At 44.6% G+C, this 22,428-nt stretch overlaps 1 protein-coding gene across 2 annotated transcripts; it reads left to right on the top strand.

Annotated features, from left to right (window-relative positions):
* Positions 1 to 600: 600 nt before the first annotated feature.
* On the top strand, positions 601 to 22,067 carry pdlim1 (PDZ and LIM domain 1 (elfin)). 2 transcript variants are annotated; one of them, XM_061228121.1, is made up of 8 exons: positions 601 to 615; positions 1,237 to 1,314; positions 6,280 to 6,431; positions 10,176 to 10,260; positions 15,155 to 15,357; positions 19,338 to 19,474; positions 20,239 to 20,356; positions 21,192 to 22,067. In XM_061228121.1, exons 2-8 carry the CDS (start codon positions 1,312 to 1,314, stop codon positions 21,376 to 21,378), a joined length of 885 nt encoding a protein of 294 aa, XP_061084105.1. In that variant the 5' UTR covers positions 601 to 615; positions 1,237 to 1,311; the 3' UTR covers positions 21,379 to 22,067. The 2 variants fall into 2 exon arrangements, with proteins under 2 accessions (XP_061084105.1, XP_061084104.1); XM_061228120.1 differs by lacking the exons at positions 601 to 615; positions 1,237 to 1,314 and adding an exon at positions 1,357 to 1,688.
* Positions 22,068 to 22,428: the final 361 nt, after the last annotated feature.

Here is a 22,428-nt window from a genome sequence, read left to right as displayed (position 1 = left end):
ACTTGCTTTGTTGGCTGTTTTGCATCTATGAAATTTTGACTAGACTGTCGTGTGACGGAATCCTGAAATTAATTACCTAATGCCTTTAATTACCTAATGCCTGTTCTGAGAAATTCATTCAGATGCATTAGAGGCAGGCATTCACGTTTTCCTGATAGACCACTTCCCCATGTGTTTGATAACGTTCTCATAACATTGTTAGTAGCACAATGCACTATCCACATGTTTTTGTAGTGGATGCATGCATGGGTTGAGTTGCTACAAGATTACATTTTATACCCGTGGCTTAGGATAATGCCACTTTAAAATGAATATCCAAATAACTGAATTAATAACAGTCTTCTAGGAGGAAAAATCTTCAGACATCCTATGATTATAGTTATTTAGTTCTCACGTCGTGTACTGGCCGCTAGAGGGCACACGTAATATTAAAAAGTTTTCGCATTTTTATTCCATTATTTTGGGGGGGGGGGGGCATAAACTCGGCTTCACAATGCGTATCCACACAGTAGCCTAGCTATAGTTAGGCCTACTGAAGACTGAATCGGGCTAATATTATATCACGTTAGAACAGAATATTCTAGCCAACACTTGTTCTTGTGCACAAACGTTATGGTAGGCAGTTGAAATAATAATGTAGCCTCGTGCAGTTGCTTTAGGTTTAAAATATGTTCTGTGTGTTTAGTAAAAAGCTACACAAGCGAGGGCAATATGGCCTTTTTCTCTCAATCGAATTCAGGTGTTGCTTTAAAACAAATAGGCTAAATAAACAGATTAAACTACAGTAACAAAGGATCATGTTTATCATTTAAATGTAAACTAGTTCTCAAGCAAATGCTACTTTTATATTTTTCATTGGACTAATTAATGCAACAGGATGATAATTGGATGCTTAATATTCAATATTAAGTCCCTTCAAGTAATAAAAAAAAAAAAACTGTTTAATAGGTAATTTCACAAAGCACTTAAAGTTTCAGCTTTAGTCGAATGACTGAGCAGTGTTTTAGACCTATATTACGTTAAGTTAATTTGGGCTATGCTACGGTGCTTATGCATTCTTTTAAAAGACGGGCTATTGGCCTAGGCTAAGCTACATGTTATATTTCTTTCTTTTTTCAGTTTTAAACGTGGTTATATTTATAATGCAACAGAGAAAGGCAGTGTCTTTATGTAGCCCAAGGCAGCCCTTCACACTCACGCCAACCCCAGGAACATGTTTCGGTTTGTCCGTGGCAGATCTCCGGAAGACCGCCAGGAATCCAGACTTTGGGAGCGGCACATTCCACATCCTTGGAATCGGCTCTACCATAAATGGTAAGATTGCATGTAATACGATGACGCAAGGGTACATCCCTAAACAAACATGGGAAATAAGCCCCATCAGCCTGGAAATTTCAGGCGAGAGTCGGCCAAACGTTGAGAAGGAAGGGGACCGCCCCTGTATCAGCTCTCGAAAAGGCACCTCCCCGCCAGGCACTTTTTTGTCGGCTGCTTCTCGGAGCACTTTCTGGTAGCGCACCTAACTTACTGCCTAGCACTTTCAGCCTCGAATTGCTTTCGTCTTCAAACTTAGATTCTCGGCCATTTCGGGGAAAATGCCTGTGCGAGTTGTCATGGAAGGTCCCGGGCCGTGGGGGTTCCGGCTGGTTGGTGGGAAGGACTTCGAACAACCTTTGACCATCTCACGGGTAGGTGCTCGCTACAACCAACTCACCCTGAACAGAACGCCCTCCGATACAGATGTCACTGTTTCGGCATTTCTCTCCGGGCGATAGGATCTAGTCCCATTTCTGGTAGCACTCGAAGCTGCAGCTGACTTGGGCTAGTTTATAGCTAGGCTAGGATATTGTGCGGCAAGAAAGTTGATGAGTATTTTAAGTGAAATAAAACTTTGAATGGTTAGCCTAGGCGAATTCCTTTTGATAACTAATCGGTCATAACAGAGGTCTGGCCTATTGTGAGAATATAACACGGAAAATTAATGTCGTGCGGTTCTTTTGCCAGAATTGCCTCAAACTAAGATGAGTAAAATTTCCACGAAGCACCAGAAACGGTACATTTGTTATGTGCTACTTGTTATGCAACTCGAAAAGTTTTTGAGTGGAGACAGACAATGGTGCAGTAGCCTATCGTTGTGGCATTGAGTGTTTTATCAGCTAAAATGCTGCAAAGTCCTTTGGGCAGCTGTTTCTCGGAACCAGTGTTACTGCGTATTATGGGCAAAGACCGCAGTTTTGCCCTAACAGCTGCTGTCGGATATTTTAAAAATACATCATTTAATGCGATGCCGTGCATTTTTATGTAGTAGACTAAAGATAATTTGATTAAAGTTTACCATTATTTTGTTGCATTAGCAGGTTAGGTTACATCTTATTCATAGTGTAATTTTCAGTAGGCCTACATGCAGTTCATTTGCATTTCATATTGGTTCATGCGTTTGTGTGTTTAATCAGATCGACGTCCAATATAGCTACTTTACGTTGTAGGCCTGTTTAGCCAAAACTATTATTTTATAGCCAATTATACAATACTTTTTAAAAAATTATTATTTTCTGATGCTGATCAATGTAATAGCAGTGCACGTGTTATCGGTTAGGAAAGTGAAGTTGTGGGCTATAGCTAGGCTAATGGCTGCAGCTAGGAGTGCTGAACCCTGAAAATATGGTCGACTGGGGACCAGCACTCCCAGCTCCTCCACATCAGCACCCGAACAGACACCCTGCCCATTCCGTTAAGAAGAAATGTCAGATGGCTACAGTGCTAACGCCAGCAGGTGTTGGTCTTGCTGTGGTCACGGGCGTTCTTTCACGCGAAGCCCATGCAGCCGTTTTGATCAGTGAAATTGATTGTAAACCGTTGACCATTACCGCAGGTATTAATTCCGCGCAATGAAGCGAAGCGGCTGCTAAGCTTGTCCAGGCCGATATACTATGCTGGACCGAGCCAGCATTCCTGACGGAAGACAGCTCTCTGCAAGCGCTTCCGATCAGGAAGGAAACGAGCAACTCGGTATCTAGAGCGTTCAGGCTTTCCAGCTGACCTCTCCGAACTGAAGCAGGCAGGGCTGCTCTCCCTGTGGTATGGGATTTCAGATATGGCTGAGCTGACAAGAAAAGATATTTCTGGATTTTGTCAAGACTGCACAACAACCAAGACTACTCTCATAAAACCCCATCCTCTACCTTAAACATTTACAGAACAATTTAATAAGATGAGCTCTATTGTTCTTCTCCACCTTATCACCTTTTCTTAACCCCAGGCACCATCACTATCCTCCCTGGCCATGCTCACTGTGTCAACCATCAATTTCCACTGTAGTAGGGTGTGTTTCACTTCTCCTTTTTAAGCAGCTCAGTGTTATACACACACACACACACACACACACACGTCTGCTTCCGGGGATGGCAGCCCACAGTAAAATGATTATCTTAAAGTTCAGCAAATGTTTTCCCTTCCTGTCTGGGTGGAGCTCTAGTGGGCCCATAAAATATCTCACTGCACATAAGGGAAGCGTTTCCAGGTTAACTACCTGTACCAGGGGTTGTCACCGCCCTGATTTAAAGCAAATGAAGCTGAGTTTCAGTTCTCTCTTTATTGAGATCAAAGTCCTTTCTCTTCCTTCTTAACATGGCCCGCGGCAGTAGCGTGGGTTTAGCTATGGACCTCGTACATCTCACATACCTGTATCCCTCTGGGGCTAGCTCTCAGGATGGAGGGTCTGCATTTTTCCACAGCTGTTATTCAGAGTTAATATAGGAGGGGCGATTCTGGTAATAAAAAATGTAATAAAAAATGTCTGTCTTTAGTTAAATAAATCATCATTCTTGTTCTCCCAGTGGGTTTGCTAATTCACCACTCTTTGGAACCTGTAGTTTGTACAAATTTCCAGTGGTCCTGGGGAGCTACTGGGTCTGCTGGTTTTTGTTTTCTCCTTAAAATCGGCACCCTGTCGAGACCTAGGTAACCAGGTGAGGCGAGTTAACCGTTAATCAACAGCTCTGATTGATTCATTAAGTGCAGTGCGACAGCACAAGCCAGCTGGCCCTGTAGCTCTCCAGGACCAGGGTCGGAGAGCACTGCTGTAGACCTTAGCTGTTCGGTTTACGGTGAAAGCTACCTGAAAAGCCACAACAGTACCCCTCCTTTTGGCGAGAACCTGCATTGGCTCCTCATTGCAGTGCTGGGCTGGGGTTCAGATGCCCACAGACTGCAGGGACATCTTTCAGACAAGCTGGGACAACCACAAGCACTTCAGTCTTTTCATTGCTACAGCTGGGGGAGTCATGTGTTCAACTCTTTGGGGTCGGTGAAAAGTTTAGTGCTGGAGGCAGGGGATCGCTCAGAGCTTTTGCTGGGGAAGACCAGCATGTTCTCCTGTTTTTCCCAATCAGAGCCACCTTCGTTCTGTCAGTTCAGCCACATATTACTCATACTTTACAAACATTACAGGCATTTAGCACACACGCTTATCCAGAGGGACGTGCAACAAAGTGCAAATCAGAACCACAGACACACCATGGAGGGAAGTGCAGTTCCAGGTGCTCTGAATGATCACAGAGATGTGTTTTTCTTTGTATTTAGCAGACACACTCATCCAGATATTTTACTGGATATTTCACAGAAGGAATTTGAGTTAAGTCTGTCACTGAAGGGTAAAGCATTGGCGTATCGGTGGGCAGGTGAACCCGCAACCATTGAGTCACAAGCCCACATCTCTGCCTGTGTAGTACTGTGCTGCCTGAACGTGTTCTACCCCTGTAAAATGCTTCCTCCTTCCCAGCTCCTGTGAGCCACCTTGTCTCAGACGAGGGCCCCATTGGCAAGACCTGCAGGCTGCACCTTCCTTTCCCACCTCCTGTTTACACTCCTCCTCCTATCTCAATCTCTCAGTCCTGCCCTCCCCCTCTGCCAGGCAGAGAAACAGGAGTTTGGGACTGTGGGAGAGCAGCCCCCACCCCCATGGACAGCCGTCTGTGTGGCTGCCATCTTGAAACAATGCATTCTGATAGCCCCCTTGAAATAATGGTTCATTTGCATGTAATCTTCAAACCATTTCCTCTTTTAATTTGTTTCAGAATGCTTGGATTGCTTTCGATATTGTGAGTGCCACGTGGCGCTCCTTGCGCAGAAACTGATTGCAGTTCACGCGGTATAATACTGACTGTGATTATGGCCTCAGTGTTGGTGTTGGAGCAGTTTAGCAGTAGTTGCTGTACCGTACTAATACTTCATCGCAGCACAAGTATTCCTCTACTGTGGTCTCTGTTGTCCGTGATTTGTGTAAAATTAAATGGGTAGGTGCTCGGTTTATGGTGAAACTATTTTTACACCCACTAAGTACAGAATTTGCGAGAATCGTGGTCTTTCAGCGATGTGGGGAAAGTCTAAAGCCCTAAAGGTAATTGAATTGCTCTGCTATTAAATAGTCTCTGATGTAGTCGACTGCATCAGAATTTCCCGTAATTGTAATGGTTCTGCTCAAGAGATGTCTGGAAACCATGGCTGTTAGTGGCTTTCCTCGTAGCCTCCGACGTCTTCAGTAATGAGTTAGCGGAGTGCTTGTGCATGTTGCTGGTGGTTAAGCACTAGCACTGCTATTAGAACAAATAGGAGTGAATTATAGCTGTCACTCACATCATGAAATCTCGGAAGTCGGCAGTTTCTAACTTCCAAGGAGGAAAAGGCCTTTTGAACACTATAAATGCTGTCATTCTGAGTTCTGATGTTCTCTCAGTGTAGTGACACTGGTAATGCTGATGTCATCCAGATATTGTCAGACATACCACCTCGGGTGTAATTATGTTTGGGTATGTAAGTGTCGTATGTTTTAATGTGATCCAGGTGTCATGTTGTCAGAGGTGCTTATTTGATCCAGATGTGTTGATGGCTTATTTGCTGGCATGGAAATGTTTGCTGGGGTGATTACATTACATTCCAGTTATTTAGCTGATGCTTTTATCCAAGCAACTTACAGCTGATTAGACTAAGCAGGGCCTAATCCCCCCCAGGAGCAATGGGGGGGTTAAGGGCCCTGCTCAAGGGCCCAACAGCTGCATTGATCTTATTGTGGCTACACGGCCACACACCTGAGCCACTAGGCTATAGGCTGCCCCCACTGATGACGTCACGGCCGATGTTGTCCAGGAGTGATGATGTCACAGTCTATGAGAACTGGAGAGGTTGAGAAGGGTCCAGGCAGTGAAGGGTCCAGGTCTGTGGTGCTTTCCTGTCCAGTCGTACGCATGTCTGTGGGTTGCTGATTGGGTGCTGTGTCCTCAGGTGTCGCCGGGCAGCAAAGCGGCCCAGGCCAACCTGTGCACGGGGGACATGATCCTGGCCATCGACGGGCACGCCACCGAGGGCATGACTCACCTGGAGGCCCAGAGCAAGATCAAGGGCTGCACGGACGAGATGGTGCTGTCCATCGACAGGTGAGACACTGTGCCCTCCCCTTCCCCACCCAGGCAAGTGTGACCACTTCCTTCGCTGCGACACTCCGAGGTACTGGTGCAGTGAAAATGAAGACTTTACGGATACAGCCTTTCAGTTGTAGTGGTGCGTTCATGACATCTTAGCAGTTTACGACTCGCAAGTCCTATTGTACGGCAATAATCGCACCGAGTCGGAGTTTTGGGTATCTCTGAAGTTTGCAAGATGACAAGCACGTCACCGATGAACAAGGTGTCAGAGCTGAATATTGTGGGGTTTTTTGTCGAATCCGTTGTCCTGAGCCCACGAGAACATGGCAGGTCACAGTGATCCCGTTTCATCCGAGTTCCCACCATCCAACATCCACATCCAGCAGTGGACGCACGATAAGCTCTTCAGCTTGGCCCTGCAAAATAAAAAAATGTGACTTTGGCTTCCTTCACTGCAACACTCCAAATTCCTTAGACCAGTGAATAGAAGTGTAGAAAGAGAGGGGGTTTTTTTGGCGCAGTTTTTGGTGAAGAATAAAAATTAAGATTTAATTGATAAAATACATTATTTTTGGCAAGATGCCTTTGTTGGGGTTACACATACGAGAGGCAAAGTGCTTCTTATATCTAAACAATAAACTTAGAAAAAAATTCAAAACAACCATCTTACAGTCCTTAGTCCAACAGAATACTTTCTTAGAGAAGGAGCAAGTGGTTCAGACATAAGGTAGGAAGGGAGCCAGTGCTAGCTGGGGGCTGCTAATATGTAGCGTTGTAGAAGGCGCCTGACCTGGCCGGCAGGTTGGTTTGTCAGGGGGGAACTCGGCCCTTTGGGAAAGGAACCTGCACCAGCCTGACTCTGTCTGCAGTTTCTCCCAGCTCTATCAAACCCGGGATGTGATGAAGTCACAGGCAGGCTTAGACTTCACACCATCCTGTGCCAATGCCGTGCTGTTACCAGGGATACCGACATGCCCAATCGGGGCTCTGACTCCACCCAGAGAGGGTAATCTATGCAGGTGCCGTGGGACCTGTTCCCACCAAGAGGCCAAAACCGGGCTCCATTACTGAAGCTGATTTCCTGGTGCTGTTGCTCACACTAGTGCGGCTGGCACCAGTATGGGTGTTTCAGCCAAGTCAATGGCAACAGTATGGTAAAAATATAAAGTCGATTATTTTCTCCCACAAGGAAATGTAGTCGCAAATGGTGTTTTTTTTTTCTTCGTCTGATGTCTTCACATGTGCCAACTTCCTTAAGTTATTGTACTATCGAAACATTCTGTGGATGAATCAGCAGTAGTGCGTCACAGTGAAGTTGCTTTATCTTGCGTGCTGAGTGGACCAGCTGTGGTCTTCATGCCCATATACGGACTTCCCGTTTCCCTACTGCGCCTCTCCAGCTCCATTTTATACAAGATGGTGCTGCTGAAAAGCTGGACAGTCATGACAGTGGGTGACATCAGACACTTGATCCATATGTTTATGGTTCCCCCCTGTGATGACGAGATTTATTCCTGATACTCTAGCCACAGTGCCTCTGGTCCCACTGTACCTTAGCCTTCGTATGGCCGTATTCATTTCAAACAGCCTGTAGGGGAGCTAAATTTGGTTGAAAGACCATGGTGCATGGCATGGTAAGCTGCACTTAGGTCTGTATCTTTGAGTCAGAGGCTCAAGGTATTGGCAACCAACAATGTTAGTATACTTTTTATTGTCTATTGTTTACTGTTTTAGTGTGCTCTTTTTATATTGCATAAAATTGTGTAGGTTTTAGGATCGTGCTCCAATTATGGCATATGTTTTGTCCCTGTTGGTGTTCCTCATTGTGTTGGCGGTTTCCCAGAGTTCCCAGTGAAACTTTGTGTATCAGAATGTGGACCGCCCCTTTTTTCTGTAAAAAATGAGTTGGTTACCATAGCAATGTTCCAGGCACTATGTCCAGTGTATGTCCGTAGGTCAATTCTGTTGAGCATTTGGCAGCCGTGGAAGGAAAAAAGAAATTGTGAAAAGAAACAACACCATTATCTAGTTTATGATGCATGTGTTAGAAAACCAAACAAGCTAACAAAAACATAATCGCCTAACAAAAAAGGTTTTCCCCAAAGCGAATGTTCAGCTGTTGTGTGGTTTCTCAGTCAAACGGGGAGGAAGTAACAAAGTTTTTGGATTGTCCGGGGTGGGGGTTAACGTGACTTATTCTTCTGACAAATCGGCCCTCTTTCTCAAGAAGCAAACACTCAAATTTAAGTGGAAGTCAATGTTCAGGATAAATGTTGATTTAACCCTGTCCTTCTCTTCCTGAACTGAAGAGTCATTAGTAGTTATGAATGAGGGCTTTGGATGCCAAGCAGTCTTGATCTCCCATTTGGTGGAAGTGACAAAGATCTGTGATGTCGACAGGGTTACTGCCTCTTCAAAGGTTTGTCCACCATGCCATGCTAGCTGCCCTGAACAGTGGGGCTTTGAACTAGCTTTAAATTGCAGTCATAATGATGCTCACAGAGCATTTAAATAGCATGGGGGGGAAATGAAATGAAGACGATGTAAACTTGTTTCAAATTTGGATATCTACCTGGATGTGTTCTTAGTGGCAGTTATACTTCAGACTAAACTCGCAATGTTGTAAGATAATATTTAAATGCAGCCTTTGCCTTTACTTTAATAACCAAAACCATAATGCTGTAACAATGCTTGTCCGTAGCACTTCATTATGATGCATTAGTGACCGTTAATGTTCTCCTGAAAGGCCACTTTCCACCCCTGTGTTTTGATGATATTTTCATAACATCGTTTTGGCACAATGTAGAGAGCAGATAATTTTAGGTGTGCCCTTTTACCACGGATGTGGTAGCTGTGCTGTTACAGTGAGATACGAACAGCGAGACGTGATTTACGGCCACGTGTAAAAGCGTGTTTTATTCCGTCAGATAGGTGACGTGCTGAGACAGGCTAGGCAACAGATGACTCTGCGATCCCCCTCCCCGTTTCTGAGTAACTGTAGGAATGGAGAACCGCCTGTGAAATGACCTGAAAGCGAAAGTAGTCAGGTTGCGTTTTGCGCTCTCGTGAATAATCATATGTCACAGCGAGACAAAGAACATTCACTCCACTTCTAAGGTTACGCTCATTTGGAACGGCAAGGAAAAATATACCGACTGCAATTTTTCACATTTCATTAATGGATTCTCTCACCTTCTCTTTGGTCACTGCTTATTTGGGGGCAGATAGTATGTTCTCACTGATGTCATCATGTTAAGATAAGTAACGTTTACTCAGGGCTGCCCCCTACAGTGTTAGAAGGACCTTACATCTGACACCAGGCTGCAGTGTCCTGTAGCAGGGGTTTGAAATTCCAACTCAAACTAGGTTTTGAAAGCGCTGGTAGCTGGTTGACCAGTTCAGGCCAGCTCCCAGCTCAATATGGTTTAGCTGGTTGACCACTTCAGGCAAGTTCCCAGCTTGATATGGTTTGATTAGCTCAGTATCTGTGACAAGCTACCAGTGCTGACCAGTTTGGTTGACCAGCTCATAACCTGCTAGACCTGCTTATGGATTTTACTGGAAGATATGTTCCCAATCTAACTATGAAGTCACCTGTTAATGTAAGTTCTTGTTTTTATTTTTATTTTTATTTTTTTTGGGGTGGGGGGGGGGTTGGTTTGTTAAAAAAATATTTGCTCCTGATGTTTGTGCAGTTTACTGTGCTGCGTGGACATGTCTGAAGGTCCAAGATCTGAAATTTTCTTTGGTTTCCAGGTCTGAGTCCAGGATGTGGTCCCCTCTGTCGTCTGAAGGGGGTAAAACAAATCCATATAAGATGAACCTGGCGTCCCAGCCTCAGGTAAGCTTTCTGTTTCCTGTTTCCTGTTTCCTCCTCACTCTATCATCACCAGAGCCTGGGCGTGTCTGAGACAACACTCAGACTGGTCATTAGAAGGACTTCAGACCCTGGCCTGTCTCTTTAAAAGCCTATCAAGTTCACTCTCAGCAGTACCTGAACGTTCCCACCTCAACGTTGTGCAAACAAAGCTGGTCAGACTGCCAGAAATGAAGTCATTGTTTATACCATAGCAGTGAGATATCCTAGGAGACAGAGATTTATCACCTTAGCTCTGAGGCAAATACCTGCGCTCAATAAAATACAAGTCGAATGTGTGACGGAAACGTCTGGTTACTGCAGTTCCGTTCTGAACTGAGACCATGTGTTCATAATTACTTGAGGGGCTTGTGATCGTTTAAGGGATGAATATTTAATGAACACAACACAGTTTGTTAATGGGTATGTGGTTGAGGCTTGGTAAGGCTTTTTTTTTTACTTGGTAAGAGTTAAAAAAAAACAAGGCACAGGCTCTAAAGCCTCATCTTTTTAGGAAAAGCAACTTTCGGGAGAACTACCGAGCAATGTTAAAAATGATAATAAGCCGACCTGCACAGATCCTTTTTAGTTTTTGCTATATCCAATCACGACGAACAGTGTTTAAATGTGAGCAACTGTTTTCTCAGTTTCTCCACATTTCCATAAGTCTGCTGCTCATGATAAAAACGGTTTTCTAAGTGTGAGTGCCTCCTTAGGCAACGAGATCATGCCTTAACATTGCCTGGTTCTGTAATGCTGCTGTTCTGAGAAAAATGTCATTTTATTTAAATGTGAGCTATTTCAGGTTCGTTTGTTATAATGTGAGCTATTTCAGGTCAGTGTATTAGCATATAAGCACTTACATTATTTCAGGTCCTTTCATTGGAATTACATTACATTACAATACATTAATGGCATTTGGCAGACGCTCTTATCCAGAGTGACGTACAACAAAGTGCATACCCATAACCAGGGATAAGTGCGCTGAAAGACCCTGGAGGGAAGTATTACATTAATGGCATTTGGTACAATTTCAACTGCTACCTGCACAACAAAGATAAGGACCAGGGCCTATTTGATTTTTCAAAAGTATGACCAAACCCCTTAACTAGCCATAAGAGATATTTGAGGTCCCTTCATTGGAACGAGAGGCATTTCAGGTCCTTTCATTGGAACGAGAGACATTTCAGGTCCTTTCATTGGAACGAGAGACATTTCAGGTCCTTTCATTGGAACGAGAGACATTTCAGGTCCTTTCATTGGAATGAGAGACATTTCAGGTCCTTTCATTGGAATGAGAGACATTTCAGGTCCTTTCATTGGAACGAGAGACATTTCAGGTCCTTTCATTGGAACGAGAGACATTTCAGGTCCTTTCATTGGAATGAGAGATATTTCAGGTCCTTTCATTGGAATGAGAGATATTTCAGGTCCTTTCATTGGAATGAGAGACATTTCAGGTCCTTTCATTGGAATGAGAGATATTTCAGGTCCTTTCATTGGAATGAGAGACATTTCAGGTCCTTTCATTGGAATGAGAGATATTTCAGGTCCTTTCATTAGAATGAGAGACATTTCAGGTCCTTTCATTGGAATGAGAGATATTTCAGGTCCTTTCATTAGAATGAGAGACATTTCAGCTCCACCTCTGCTCTGGCCCTCTGGCTGGGACGCTGCAGGGACAGTGTCTGCTGTGACTTTCTGCTCAAGCCTTCGCTTATCTCCCACAAGTGGAGGCATGCACCACACTCTCAGGCTTTTGTTTGCTTCTCAGGACGTTGGTGTCAAATTAATATTTACTACGGTCAGCGCAGTTGATGAATGAGCGGAGTGCAGACCTAAAGCCATTGACCGGAAGTTTGACTAAGAATCCCCCAGATACACCAAACCTGAAGCTGAAAGGAAGCACGTAGTCTTGCCGTGTTACTGATGAGAATAATTGGATTAATCTTATGTTTTCTTGTTTATCTGACTCCATAATAATAGTTTAACCTTTCCTCTCTGCTGTACATAGGAGACTGTGAATGCCTGCCAGTGTTGTGGCTCTCTATCTTGCTTCATAGACGTGGACGTGCCTCTGGCTTGCGTAGCCTCAAATTATAGTACATCATGTGACGACACTAGTGTGTAGGCAAGTGACTATGGCGTGCAGATAAGTTCTAGGCTATGTGTTTGTTAGGACCTTAAAACTGCTAGGTGTGCAGTGGTAAGAGTCAAAAGTGGATGCAGGTTAAAGCAAATGCACTAAATTGTAAAAATGTTCAATAATAGCAATATCCAACGGCTAAATGAGAGTAATGCCTGTATGTAGGTTACACGCAGGGGACTGTGTTGATTCGTCTCCTCCAGCCATTGCGCTTTACCCCTTCTATAGCCACAGATCAAAGACAAACACTGAATCATCAAATAAATACACAATCATAGAATGAGAGAGGAATCAACGATCCTGCTTGCGTTATGTCTGTATGCCTATCAAACCTGGTTAACCTTTGTCGACCAGCTGGCTGCTGACTCACTGGTAACTGCGCCACCTACAGTTCACTTTTTAATGGTATTCCAAGATCTTTACTCAGCACCCACTGGACCACGCCACCAATGACACCAACCTGTTCCCCATGACAGCAGCATTTCTACAACCCCGAACATGATTATACTGTATAAGGAAAACCGTATAAGGTTTATAACAATGCTATTTCACCTCGGTAGTTCTGGGGGCAGTTCACTGAGATGGCTGAATTGCACAGGGGCAAAATTATGGGGGCAATAGTGCTATATTGGCAAGCGCTGTCTCTTATCAAACCCTGCTGACCCTGTGTTAGCACTGTGAACAGAGTCTAGGTTCCTTTGGGGGTCTGTTAAGAGGCACACGTCTGTAAACCACCCTACAGTGACATGGACACAATCCTATAGAAACATTGAGAGGTTCAGAGAGAGTGAGAACTGCTTAGAAATATGTGTAATTACTGGGGTGGTGAGTTATTGTAATATTAGCAGTTGCAGTGCTAATTATAAGTGCAGCCGACACACATTTAGACATTAATGCCGAAATTAGGCTTTTCAGTGAGACGAAATGGCCATGGCCTGTAGCCTACAGCAGCGCACTTCCATTCAGGTCTGTACTCGTCTTCGATGAAAACCCCTGCGTCCCCCTCCCTCTTGACCCCTGACCTGCACCGCTCGTGTCTCTGTGTAAATATTGGCCGACATTCACTTGCATGTATTTAAGGCTTAAACAGGACTTTTATTCATTTTGTTTGCCTACAATGTTCTGATAACACAAAACTATGGAGCATTGTGCTCTCTGACAGAGTAAGAAAAATGTAGTACGACCTGCCGTAGGCCAGAGTGGAGACGTCTGTTAACACCACTCTTTTGAAATGTGAGCAAAGGGTACCGCCCCCTCCCTTCCTGACTGTGTAGCTGGGGAGTTAGCAATGACGTTTACACGTATGGAGCAGGGGGGTCCTACAGGTACGTCCACTGGTAACAAGCGTGTATAAGCGTGTACTGTTGTAACATGTTGTAGGGGAGTGGTGCGTGTCAATTTCATTTTAAGATCCAGGTATAATCTGAACAAGATAACTCTGCAAATTATTTTTTGCCCCAGGCGAGATCCTTTCTTTTCAAACGGCGGTTTACAAATCTCTGAGCATTGTAAACTCATGACAGTTTCAAGGATTACAATTCCCTAGATGGCTCTGCCTTTGGCATGCTGGGAAATGTGGTCCTCTGCAGCGAAATGCCCCCAAGGCTTAAATGTTTGTGCTCCACCCGTCTTCCCAACCCTTTTCCACAGAAACTACAGAAACTGAACAGGTAGGATGTTCCGGCTTGGATCCAAACAACGAGAAAGTCTCCGATGCAAGTCTCTCTTTCGGTCAGCCTCCGGCACGGTGGACTGTTTGCAGCTGTGGTCGCATGCGTAGGAGCGGAGAGGAGGTGTATAAAGGAGAAGTCTCCTCCCTCCTCTCTTCCCTCTCTACGGCGGAATGCTGTGTGCCATTTCTTCACCGGCTGAGCTGTGTGTCATTAGCAGAGCTGGGTCAAACACGTAATTACTCAAATACTCAAATACTTTCCTTCGCTTTACTTTTCTTTGCTTGTATGTTATATTGGAACCTATGAAATACTCTCAAGAAGTGCAAATCTCGCCTTCTGGTCCTCTTGCACCAGGCAAGATCAATCAAGCACAGAAAAGTATTTTGATTCAGAAGGGTTACATATTTGACCCAGGTCTGGTCAGGGGGAAGGGTTGTGCACTGTCTCAGTAGGGCATGCTAGAAGAGCGCACTCCTCACTTAAGTAGTGTAAAGACGCTTGATTTGAGATCGTTGCTGATCAGTTGATGCTCTCGACTGCTGTTCTGTAGTGGTGCTGCTGTGTTGCGGAACTGAACGGGCCTGTAGCAGCTCTCGGGCTTTGAGCACTGCGGTTCTGAATTCAGGCCTCGGGCCTAAACGAGGATGAGCTCGGGGTGTAAATGACACGCTGGTGTGTACCCCTGTGGCTGTGACCGTGTACCCCTGTCCCAGAACGCACACGACAGCACCCACTCACGATCAGCGGTTTGTGTTCCGCCATCTTGCACCTCGTGCCGTTGTGTGGTCAGGTCTGATTCTGCATGGCACATTGGCTGTGTGTGTGACGTGTGTGTATGTATGTGTGTGTAATGGGTGTGTGCGTCTGTGTGTAAAACGCATGTAACGTGTATGTGGTGTGTGTGTGTGTGCGTGGTGGATAACAAGTATATGTGCACATGTAACGTGTGTTTGTGTATAGCATGAGTGTGACGTGTGTGTATGTGGCATATATCTGTGTGTGTATGTGTACAGTATATGCAGCGTGTCACCCTTTCTCTCTTTCTCTCTGTGACTCACAGGAAGTGAAGCCCATTGGTTCGGCTCATAACCGCAGTGCCCTGCCCTTCCCCTCCGCCCCTAACTCCGCCCCCAGCCCCACAGTGGTGACCAACCGCTACAACAACCCCAGCGGCCTGTACTCCTCCCAGAACATCGACACCTTCCAGAGCACCATGGAGGAGGCCAAGGCCAGCGCCGGCCAACCACAGGAGCCCAGCTGCATGTAAGTCCCACCCCTAGCCCTGCGCTAGCCAACCACAGGAGACCAGCGACACGCAATTCCCGCACCCTACCCGGTGCTGGCCAAGGGTAGGGTGTGGGACTTTTAGAGGTTAGGAAGATGCTGAGCTGGTGCCTTTCCCTATTAGTTAGTGGAAAGTTTAGCAAACAGTTTTGGTAAAACTCCAGTGACCTCCACATTCATTCTGTGAGGGCCTGTTAATACCTCTAATACTGTACCAGTGCAGATGTTTCAGCCCTGTTAATGTGACCTCTCGCTCAACCTCTTCCTCTCTGGCCCTGTGATATATGCGCTCCACCCAGTTAGGGTGTCTTCTGCAGCGCCCTCAGACTGGGTGCAGTTTCACAGCCAGTGAGTCATTCAGATACGCACTGATGTTGTTTCCATCGCGTGTCCCCACTTCCTGCCTGCTCATGAGCGCAGCGTGTAAGCTGTGAGAGTCACCTCACATTTCAGAATGACACGTGAAGACGAACCTGACCAGACGCGTTGACATCAACGCGGTATTTTCTGACACACAATGCCAGTCCATAGGTACATTTGAATTGATTTATCTTTTGTTGTCTCTCAAAGATACGCACATGTTGGCAAATAATTTAAATGGTATTTTCATAATTTATCAGTTTTTACGGCAGAATTCAGTCCAGGTTAAGCAGCTTTACTCAAACCGACAACCTCCGAGCCTTGCTAAGCATGCTGTCCATTCACCTGTATGATCTGTGACCAGTTTGTAATGCAGTATTTGGGCAGTGACACAGTTTCTGTTGTTTTGGCTCTGTACTCCAGCACATTATATTTGAAATTGCGGCCTGTATCGTAGTGGTTAAGGTAAATGACTGGCATACACAAGGTTGGTGGTTCTAATCCTGGTGTAGCCACAATAAAATCTGCACAGCCGTTGGGCCCTTGAGCAAGGCCCTTAACCCTGCATTGCTCCAGGGGAGGATTGTCTCCTGCTAAGTCTAATCAACTGTACGTCGCTCTGGATAAGAGCGTCTGCCAAATGCCAATAATGTAATGTAATGTAATGAAATTAAACAATGACGGTGCAGACTGTCACTTTTACATTTTGAGGGTATTTACATCCTTATTAGGTGATATGTAGGCCCTTCTTTATACATTTTATACCCATTTCAGGCCACCATAACATTTGGGAAAAGCTTGCTTCACAGCTGTTTCCGATGACTCCGGTGTACTCAGTCGCATCCTTAGTGCGGCCTGTAGCGTAGTGGTTAAGGTACATGACTGGGACACACAAGGTCGGTGGTTCGATCCCTGGTGTAGCCACAAAAAGATCCGCACAGCCGTTGAGCCCTTGAGCAAGGCCCTTAACCCCACAGGATTGTCTCCTGCTTAGTCTAATCAACTGTACATCGCTCTGGATAAGAGCATCTGCCAAATGCCAATAATATGATGTAATGTAGTGCAGGTATAGAAGGGGTTACAGTGTCTAGTCTGGATTCTAGGCTTTTGGCTGCCTTTGGAGTCTGTTGGCGTCTGAAGTAAGAGTAAATAAGTTAAGTACTAACATCTCAAAATACATCGGTAAATACTAAAATACTTACCGAGTTTAGACTTTTTTTGCAGTTTGAGCCACTGTGTACTGGGTGTGAGCAAGTTCTCAGTTCAGACCGTATCGGACACGTTATTACAGCACTGCACATCTGCACACTAACCTCTATTACAGCTCTGCCCATCTGCACACTAACCTCTATTACAGCACCGCACATCTGCACACTAACCTCTCTATTACAGCACTGCACATCTGCACACTAACCTCTCTATTACAGCACAGCACATCTGCACACTAACCTCTCTATTACAGCACAGCACATCTGCACACTAACCTCTCTATTACAGCACTGCATGTCTGCACACTAACCTTTATTACAGCTCTGCACATCTGCACACTAACCTCTATTACAGCTCTGCACACTAACCTCTCTATTACAGCACCGCGCATCTGCACACTAACCTCTCTACAGCACTGTACATCTGCACACTAACCTCTATTACAGCACTGCACATCTGCACACTAACCTTTATTGCAGCACTGCACATCTGCACACTAACCTCTCTCTTCCAGGGGTCTGGTGTGGGGGATGTTGAGTAATGATGCAGCTACAAGCATGGTTTCTTTGCTTTTGTATTGTTGCTGTATGTTTATATGTTGTGTGTTTGTATTGTTGCGGTATGTTTGTGTTGAGGGTGTGTGGGTGTGTGTGTGTGTGTGTGTTTGCGCTTTTGCGGTATGTTTAAATGTTGTGTGTGTATGTTTGCGGTTTTGCGGTATGTTTATATGTTGTGTGTGTATGTTTGCAGTTTTGCGGTATGTTTAAATGTTTGTTTCTGTTTGCGGTTTTGCGGTATGTTTATATGTTGTGTGTGTATGTTTGCAGTTTTGCGGTATGTTTAAATGTTGTGTGTTTCTGTTTGCGGTTTTGCGGTATGTTTATATGTTGTGTGTGTATGTTTGCAGTTTTGCGGTATGTTTAAATGTTTGTTTCTGTTTGCGGTTTTGCGGTATGTTTATATGTTGTGTGTGTATGTTTGCAGTTTTGCGGTTTTGCGGTATGTTTAAATGTTGTGTGTTTCTGTTTGCGGTTTTGCGGTATGTTTATATGTTGTGTGTGTATGTTTGCGGTTTTGCGGTATGTTTATATGTTGTGTGTGTATGTTTGCGGTTTTGCGGTATGTGTATATGTTGTGTGTGTATGTTTGCGGTTTTGCGGTATGTTTATATGTTGTGTGTGTATGTTTGCGGTTTTGCGGTATGTTTATATGTTGTGTGTGTATGTTTGCGGTTTTGCGGTATGTTTATATGTTGTGTGTGTATGTTTGCAGTTTTGCGGTTTTGCGGTATGTTTAAATGTTGTGTGTTTCTGTTTGCGGTTTTGCGGTATGTGTATATGTTGTGTGTGTATGTTTGCGGTATGTTTATATGTTGTGTGTGTATGTTTGCGGTTTTGCGGTATGTTTATATGTTGTGTGTGTATGTTTGCGGTTTTGCGGTATGTTTATATGTTGTGTGTGTATGTTTGCGGTTTTGCGGTATGTTTATATGTTGTGTGTGTATGTTTGCGGTTTTGCGGTATGTTTATATGTTGTGTGTGTATGTTTGCGGTTTTGCGGTATGTTTATATGTTGTGTGTGTATGTTTGCGGTTTTGCGGTATGTTTATATGTTGTGTGTGTATGTTTGCGGTTTTGCTGTATGTTTATATGTTGTGTGTGTATGTTTGCGGTTTTGCGGTATGTTTATATGTTGTGTGTGTATGTTTGCGGTTTTGCGGTATGTTTATATGTTGTGTGTGTATGTTTGCGGTTTTGCTGTATGTTTATATGTTGTGTGTGTATGTTTGCGGTTTTGCGGTATGTTTATATGTTGTGTGTGTATGTTTGCGGTTTTGCGGTATGTTTATATGTTGTGTGTGTATGTTTGCGGTTTTGCGGTATGTTTATATGTTGTGTGTGTATGTTTGCGGTTTTGCGGTATGTTTATATGTTGTGTGTGTATGTTTGCGGTTTTGCGGTATGTTTATATGTTGTGTGTGTATGTTTGCGGTTTTGCGGTATGTTTATATGTTGTGTGTGTATGTTTGCGGTTTTGCGGTATGTTTATATGTTGTGTGTGTATGTTTGCGGTTTTGCGGTATGTTTATATGTTGTGTGTGTATGTTTGCGGTTTTGCGGTATGTTTTTATGTTGTGTGTGTATGTTTGCGGTTTTGCGGTATGTTTATATGTTGTGTGTGTATGTTTGCGGTTTTGCGGTATGTTTATATGTTGTGTGTGTATGTTTGCGGTTTTGCGGTATGTTTATATGTTGTGTGTGTATGTTTGCGGTTTTGCGGTATGTTTATATGTTGTGTGTGTATGTTTGCGGTTTTGCGGTATGTTTATATGTTGTGTGTGTATGTTTGCGGTTTTGCGGTATGTTTATATGTTGTGTGTGTGTTTGCAGCCCGGATGCGGACCCCGGCAGGCCTGTGGTAGCGGCGGACTCTGAGGTGCTGAAGATGCTGCAGGAGAACCAGGAGTCCGATGAGCCCCCGCGACAGTCCGCCTCCTTTAAAGTGCTGCAGGAGATCCTGGAGACAGGTACTGCACTGCCCCCTGCTGGGGCCCCTGGCTCTCCACAGCAGTGTCTCTCAGCTCCAGTCCTCAGGACCCACTTTCCAGTTTTATGTCTAATGACTGAACCAATCAAACCTCCAAAATGCACTTGATTAGTTAAATCAGGTGTGTGAGTTCCTGGTTACAACAAAAACCTTCTGTTTCCAGTGGGTCCTGAGGACTGGAGTTGAGAAACTGCTCTGTAGGGTTCTATAGGGCTCTACAGGGTTGGGGTTGAGAATGAGAAACTGCTCTGTCGGGTTCTATAGGCCTCTATAGGGTTTGGGCTGAGAGTTGAGAGACGATGCTCTACAGGGTTCCTGTGTGTGGAAGGTTTGGGGATCACATGCAGGTGGATGTTCAGACTGTCCTCTCTCCTGGAGAGCCGCAGGGTGTGCTGGTTTTTGTTTTTTTGTCTTAATATCAGCAACCAAATAACCATTGAGTGGTTTCACAAGAAACCATGTGAGTGGAGTTAATTGTGTAATTACCTGCTTGTATTGAACAATTCAGTGCTGAGTAACAACACTGACCAGGTGTGCGGATGGCTGTTCTATGCCCTTTTAAGCTCTTACACAGAGTGTTTCTCAGGGCTTGCCAGGCTGTGGGGGCAGGTCTTGTGTCTTGCGGTGTAGCCACTGTAGATCTGTTTGTGAAGTCTTCTGCAGAGAGTAGCAGCTGACGCATCCCTGCCTGCCTCCTGAAGATGTGTCAGGGCCGTAAAATGAATCGCTCTCCTCTCTCTGCAGGAGACGCGGATAAGCCCTCAGGATTCCGCAGCGTCAAAGCCCCCACCAACAAGATTGGATCGTCTGTGGGCAACGCAGAGAAACTTCCTGTGTGCGACAAGTGTGGCGCGGGCATCGTGTAAGTGGCCTCTAGTAGCTTTTCATTGTCTAAAAATCCAAATGCTAATATGTTAAAGTCTTAAAGATGATTCTCCACGTGAGTGATATTGTTGTTGACAACTATCCAACACTCCAAAGGCAATCAAAGGCCTAGAATCAAGATTAGATACTGAAAGTTTACAGTAAGGAAGTGAGTGAATACACCTGACTATTCAGAAATGACTGAGAAGCTGACTGTCAAATTATTTTTTGTTCCCTGAAATGGGGCCTCTGTATAAAAAGGGATGTAATTCCTACATGTATCGCCCGATACTGCTGTAATTAGCCTTGAATTAAAGGTGACAGTCAACCTCAAATGTATTCTTTAATTTCAATCCAATGTGCTGGACTACAAAGCTAAAAGTACAGAAATTGTGTCAACGCTCTAAATGCATATGGACTGCAAGTGCTTTAGTGCAATTAACACATCGGTCCAGGTTCAAATACGTAATTGTTTTGGATTCGATTACTTTTCTGCGCTCAATTGATCTTGCCTGGTGCAATTGAGCCAACCAACCAGAATGCAGGGTTTTTATGTTTTGAGAGTATTTCATCAGTTCCAATACACCAGACAAGCTCAACATTGTGTGTATAAGTATATTTGAAAGCAAAACAATTATATTTTTGACCCAGGTCTGAAATCACTGAAAGCATTTGTAAGAGTACATTTTGGCTAGCCTTGCTAGTCTCTAATGCGTGTCTTGGCCTTCAGCCTGAATGAAGCTCATGAATGAATTCAGCCTGAATGAAGCTCATGAATGAATTCAGCCTGAATGAAGCTCATGGTTGTAAGGTGTTTTCTCCTTTCCTCACAGGGGCATACTGGTTAAACTGAGGGACAAGTTCCGCCACCCGGAGTGCTACGTGTGCACGGACTGTGACATCAACCTCAAACAGAAGGGACACTTTTTCGTGGAGGACCAGATCTACTGCGAGAAGCACGCCCGGGAGCGGGTCACCCCGCCCGAAGGCTACGACGTCGTCACCGTGTTTCCCAAATAGCCCGGACACGCCCCGCACCCCTCCAATGAGCCCTGCCTAAACCGGCTGACCGCACAACCACTCAACAGACTATCTGCACTCCCAGCCTGAGAGAGGTCTTGTGGGTCCACCGCAACATCATTCTCCTCTGAACACCGCTGCGTTCCTGCGAGAACTGTGCGTCTCCAAAAAGGGCCATTTTCAGGAGCCAAACCTTCAATGTGTGACTTCCATGAGTAATCCCCAAATATTTTTCTATACTTTACTGAGCTTGTCTGGTGTATTGGAACCTTCTAAAATACTCTCAAACTGCCTTCTGATTCTCTTGGTTGGCTCATTTGCACCAGGCAAGGTCAGTCAAGCACAGAAAATATTTGAATCCAAAAAAAACCAACGTAGGTATTTGACCAAGGTCTGCTGCTTAGTGACTGTTTAAGGACAGCTAGTGAGTGTGGCTGGGTTTGTAAGTATCTGTGCTTCCATCTCTGTGCCGTAGCACATGGATCAGACTGTTTGCCATTTGCAGCTTAAGTGCGTTTCTGCCTTTAGTTTAAGAACTGATGGCCATTCTCACTTCGAGGTCCAGTATCAACAGCCTTTAGAATATGAGCTTTGCCACAGTTATCTTCTGTACCGACCAGTACTGCCTTCTTTCACAGCGCTGTCTGCACTGCAAGCATTCAATCAAATAAACCACTTTTAAACCCTAACATTTGCTTTCTTTTGATATACCAACTGCCACCTTCCATCACTGCAAATCCAGAAATGACATGTGGATTATTCACAATAGGGTGTCACATGTACAGTGCTGTGCCGATGCCTTAGGCACCCGTAGATTATTATATTTATATATATATATATATATGTGATGTGTGTCTAGACTACCCCAGTGTATATCTGCTATTATTTTTCAGACTGTCATACAATACAAAGGAATATCCATGAGTCATGAGTCCATCGATGCACAGGAATGATTCAACTCAACATAGCTGTGCACAGCTAATTGACATTTTTAAAGGGAGGTCCTGGCCTGAGAACAGAAAAGTCCTGGCCTAGCCAACGCTGTCCTGC

The sequence above is a fragment of the Conger conger genome, chromosome 18 (genome assembly GCF_963514075.1).
Source record: "Conger conger chromosome 18, fConCon1.1, whole genome shotgun sequence".
NCBI classification, from domain to species: Eukaryota; Metazoa; Chordata; class Actinopteri; order Anguilliformes; family Congridae; genus Conger; species Conger conger.
Note: the sequence above shows the minus strand (reverse complement) of the source record. Positions and strands in the feature narration are given on the sequence as shown.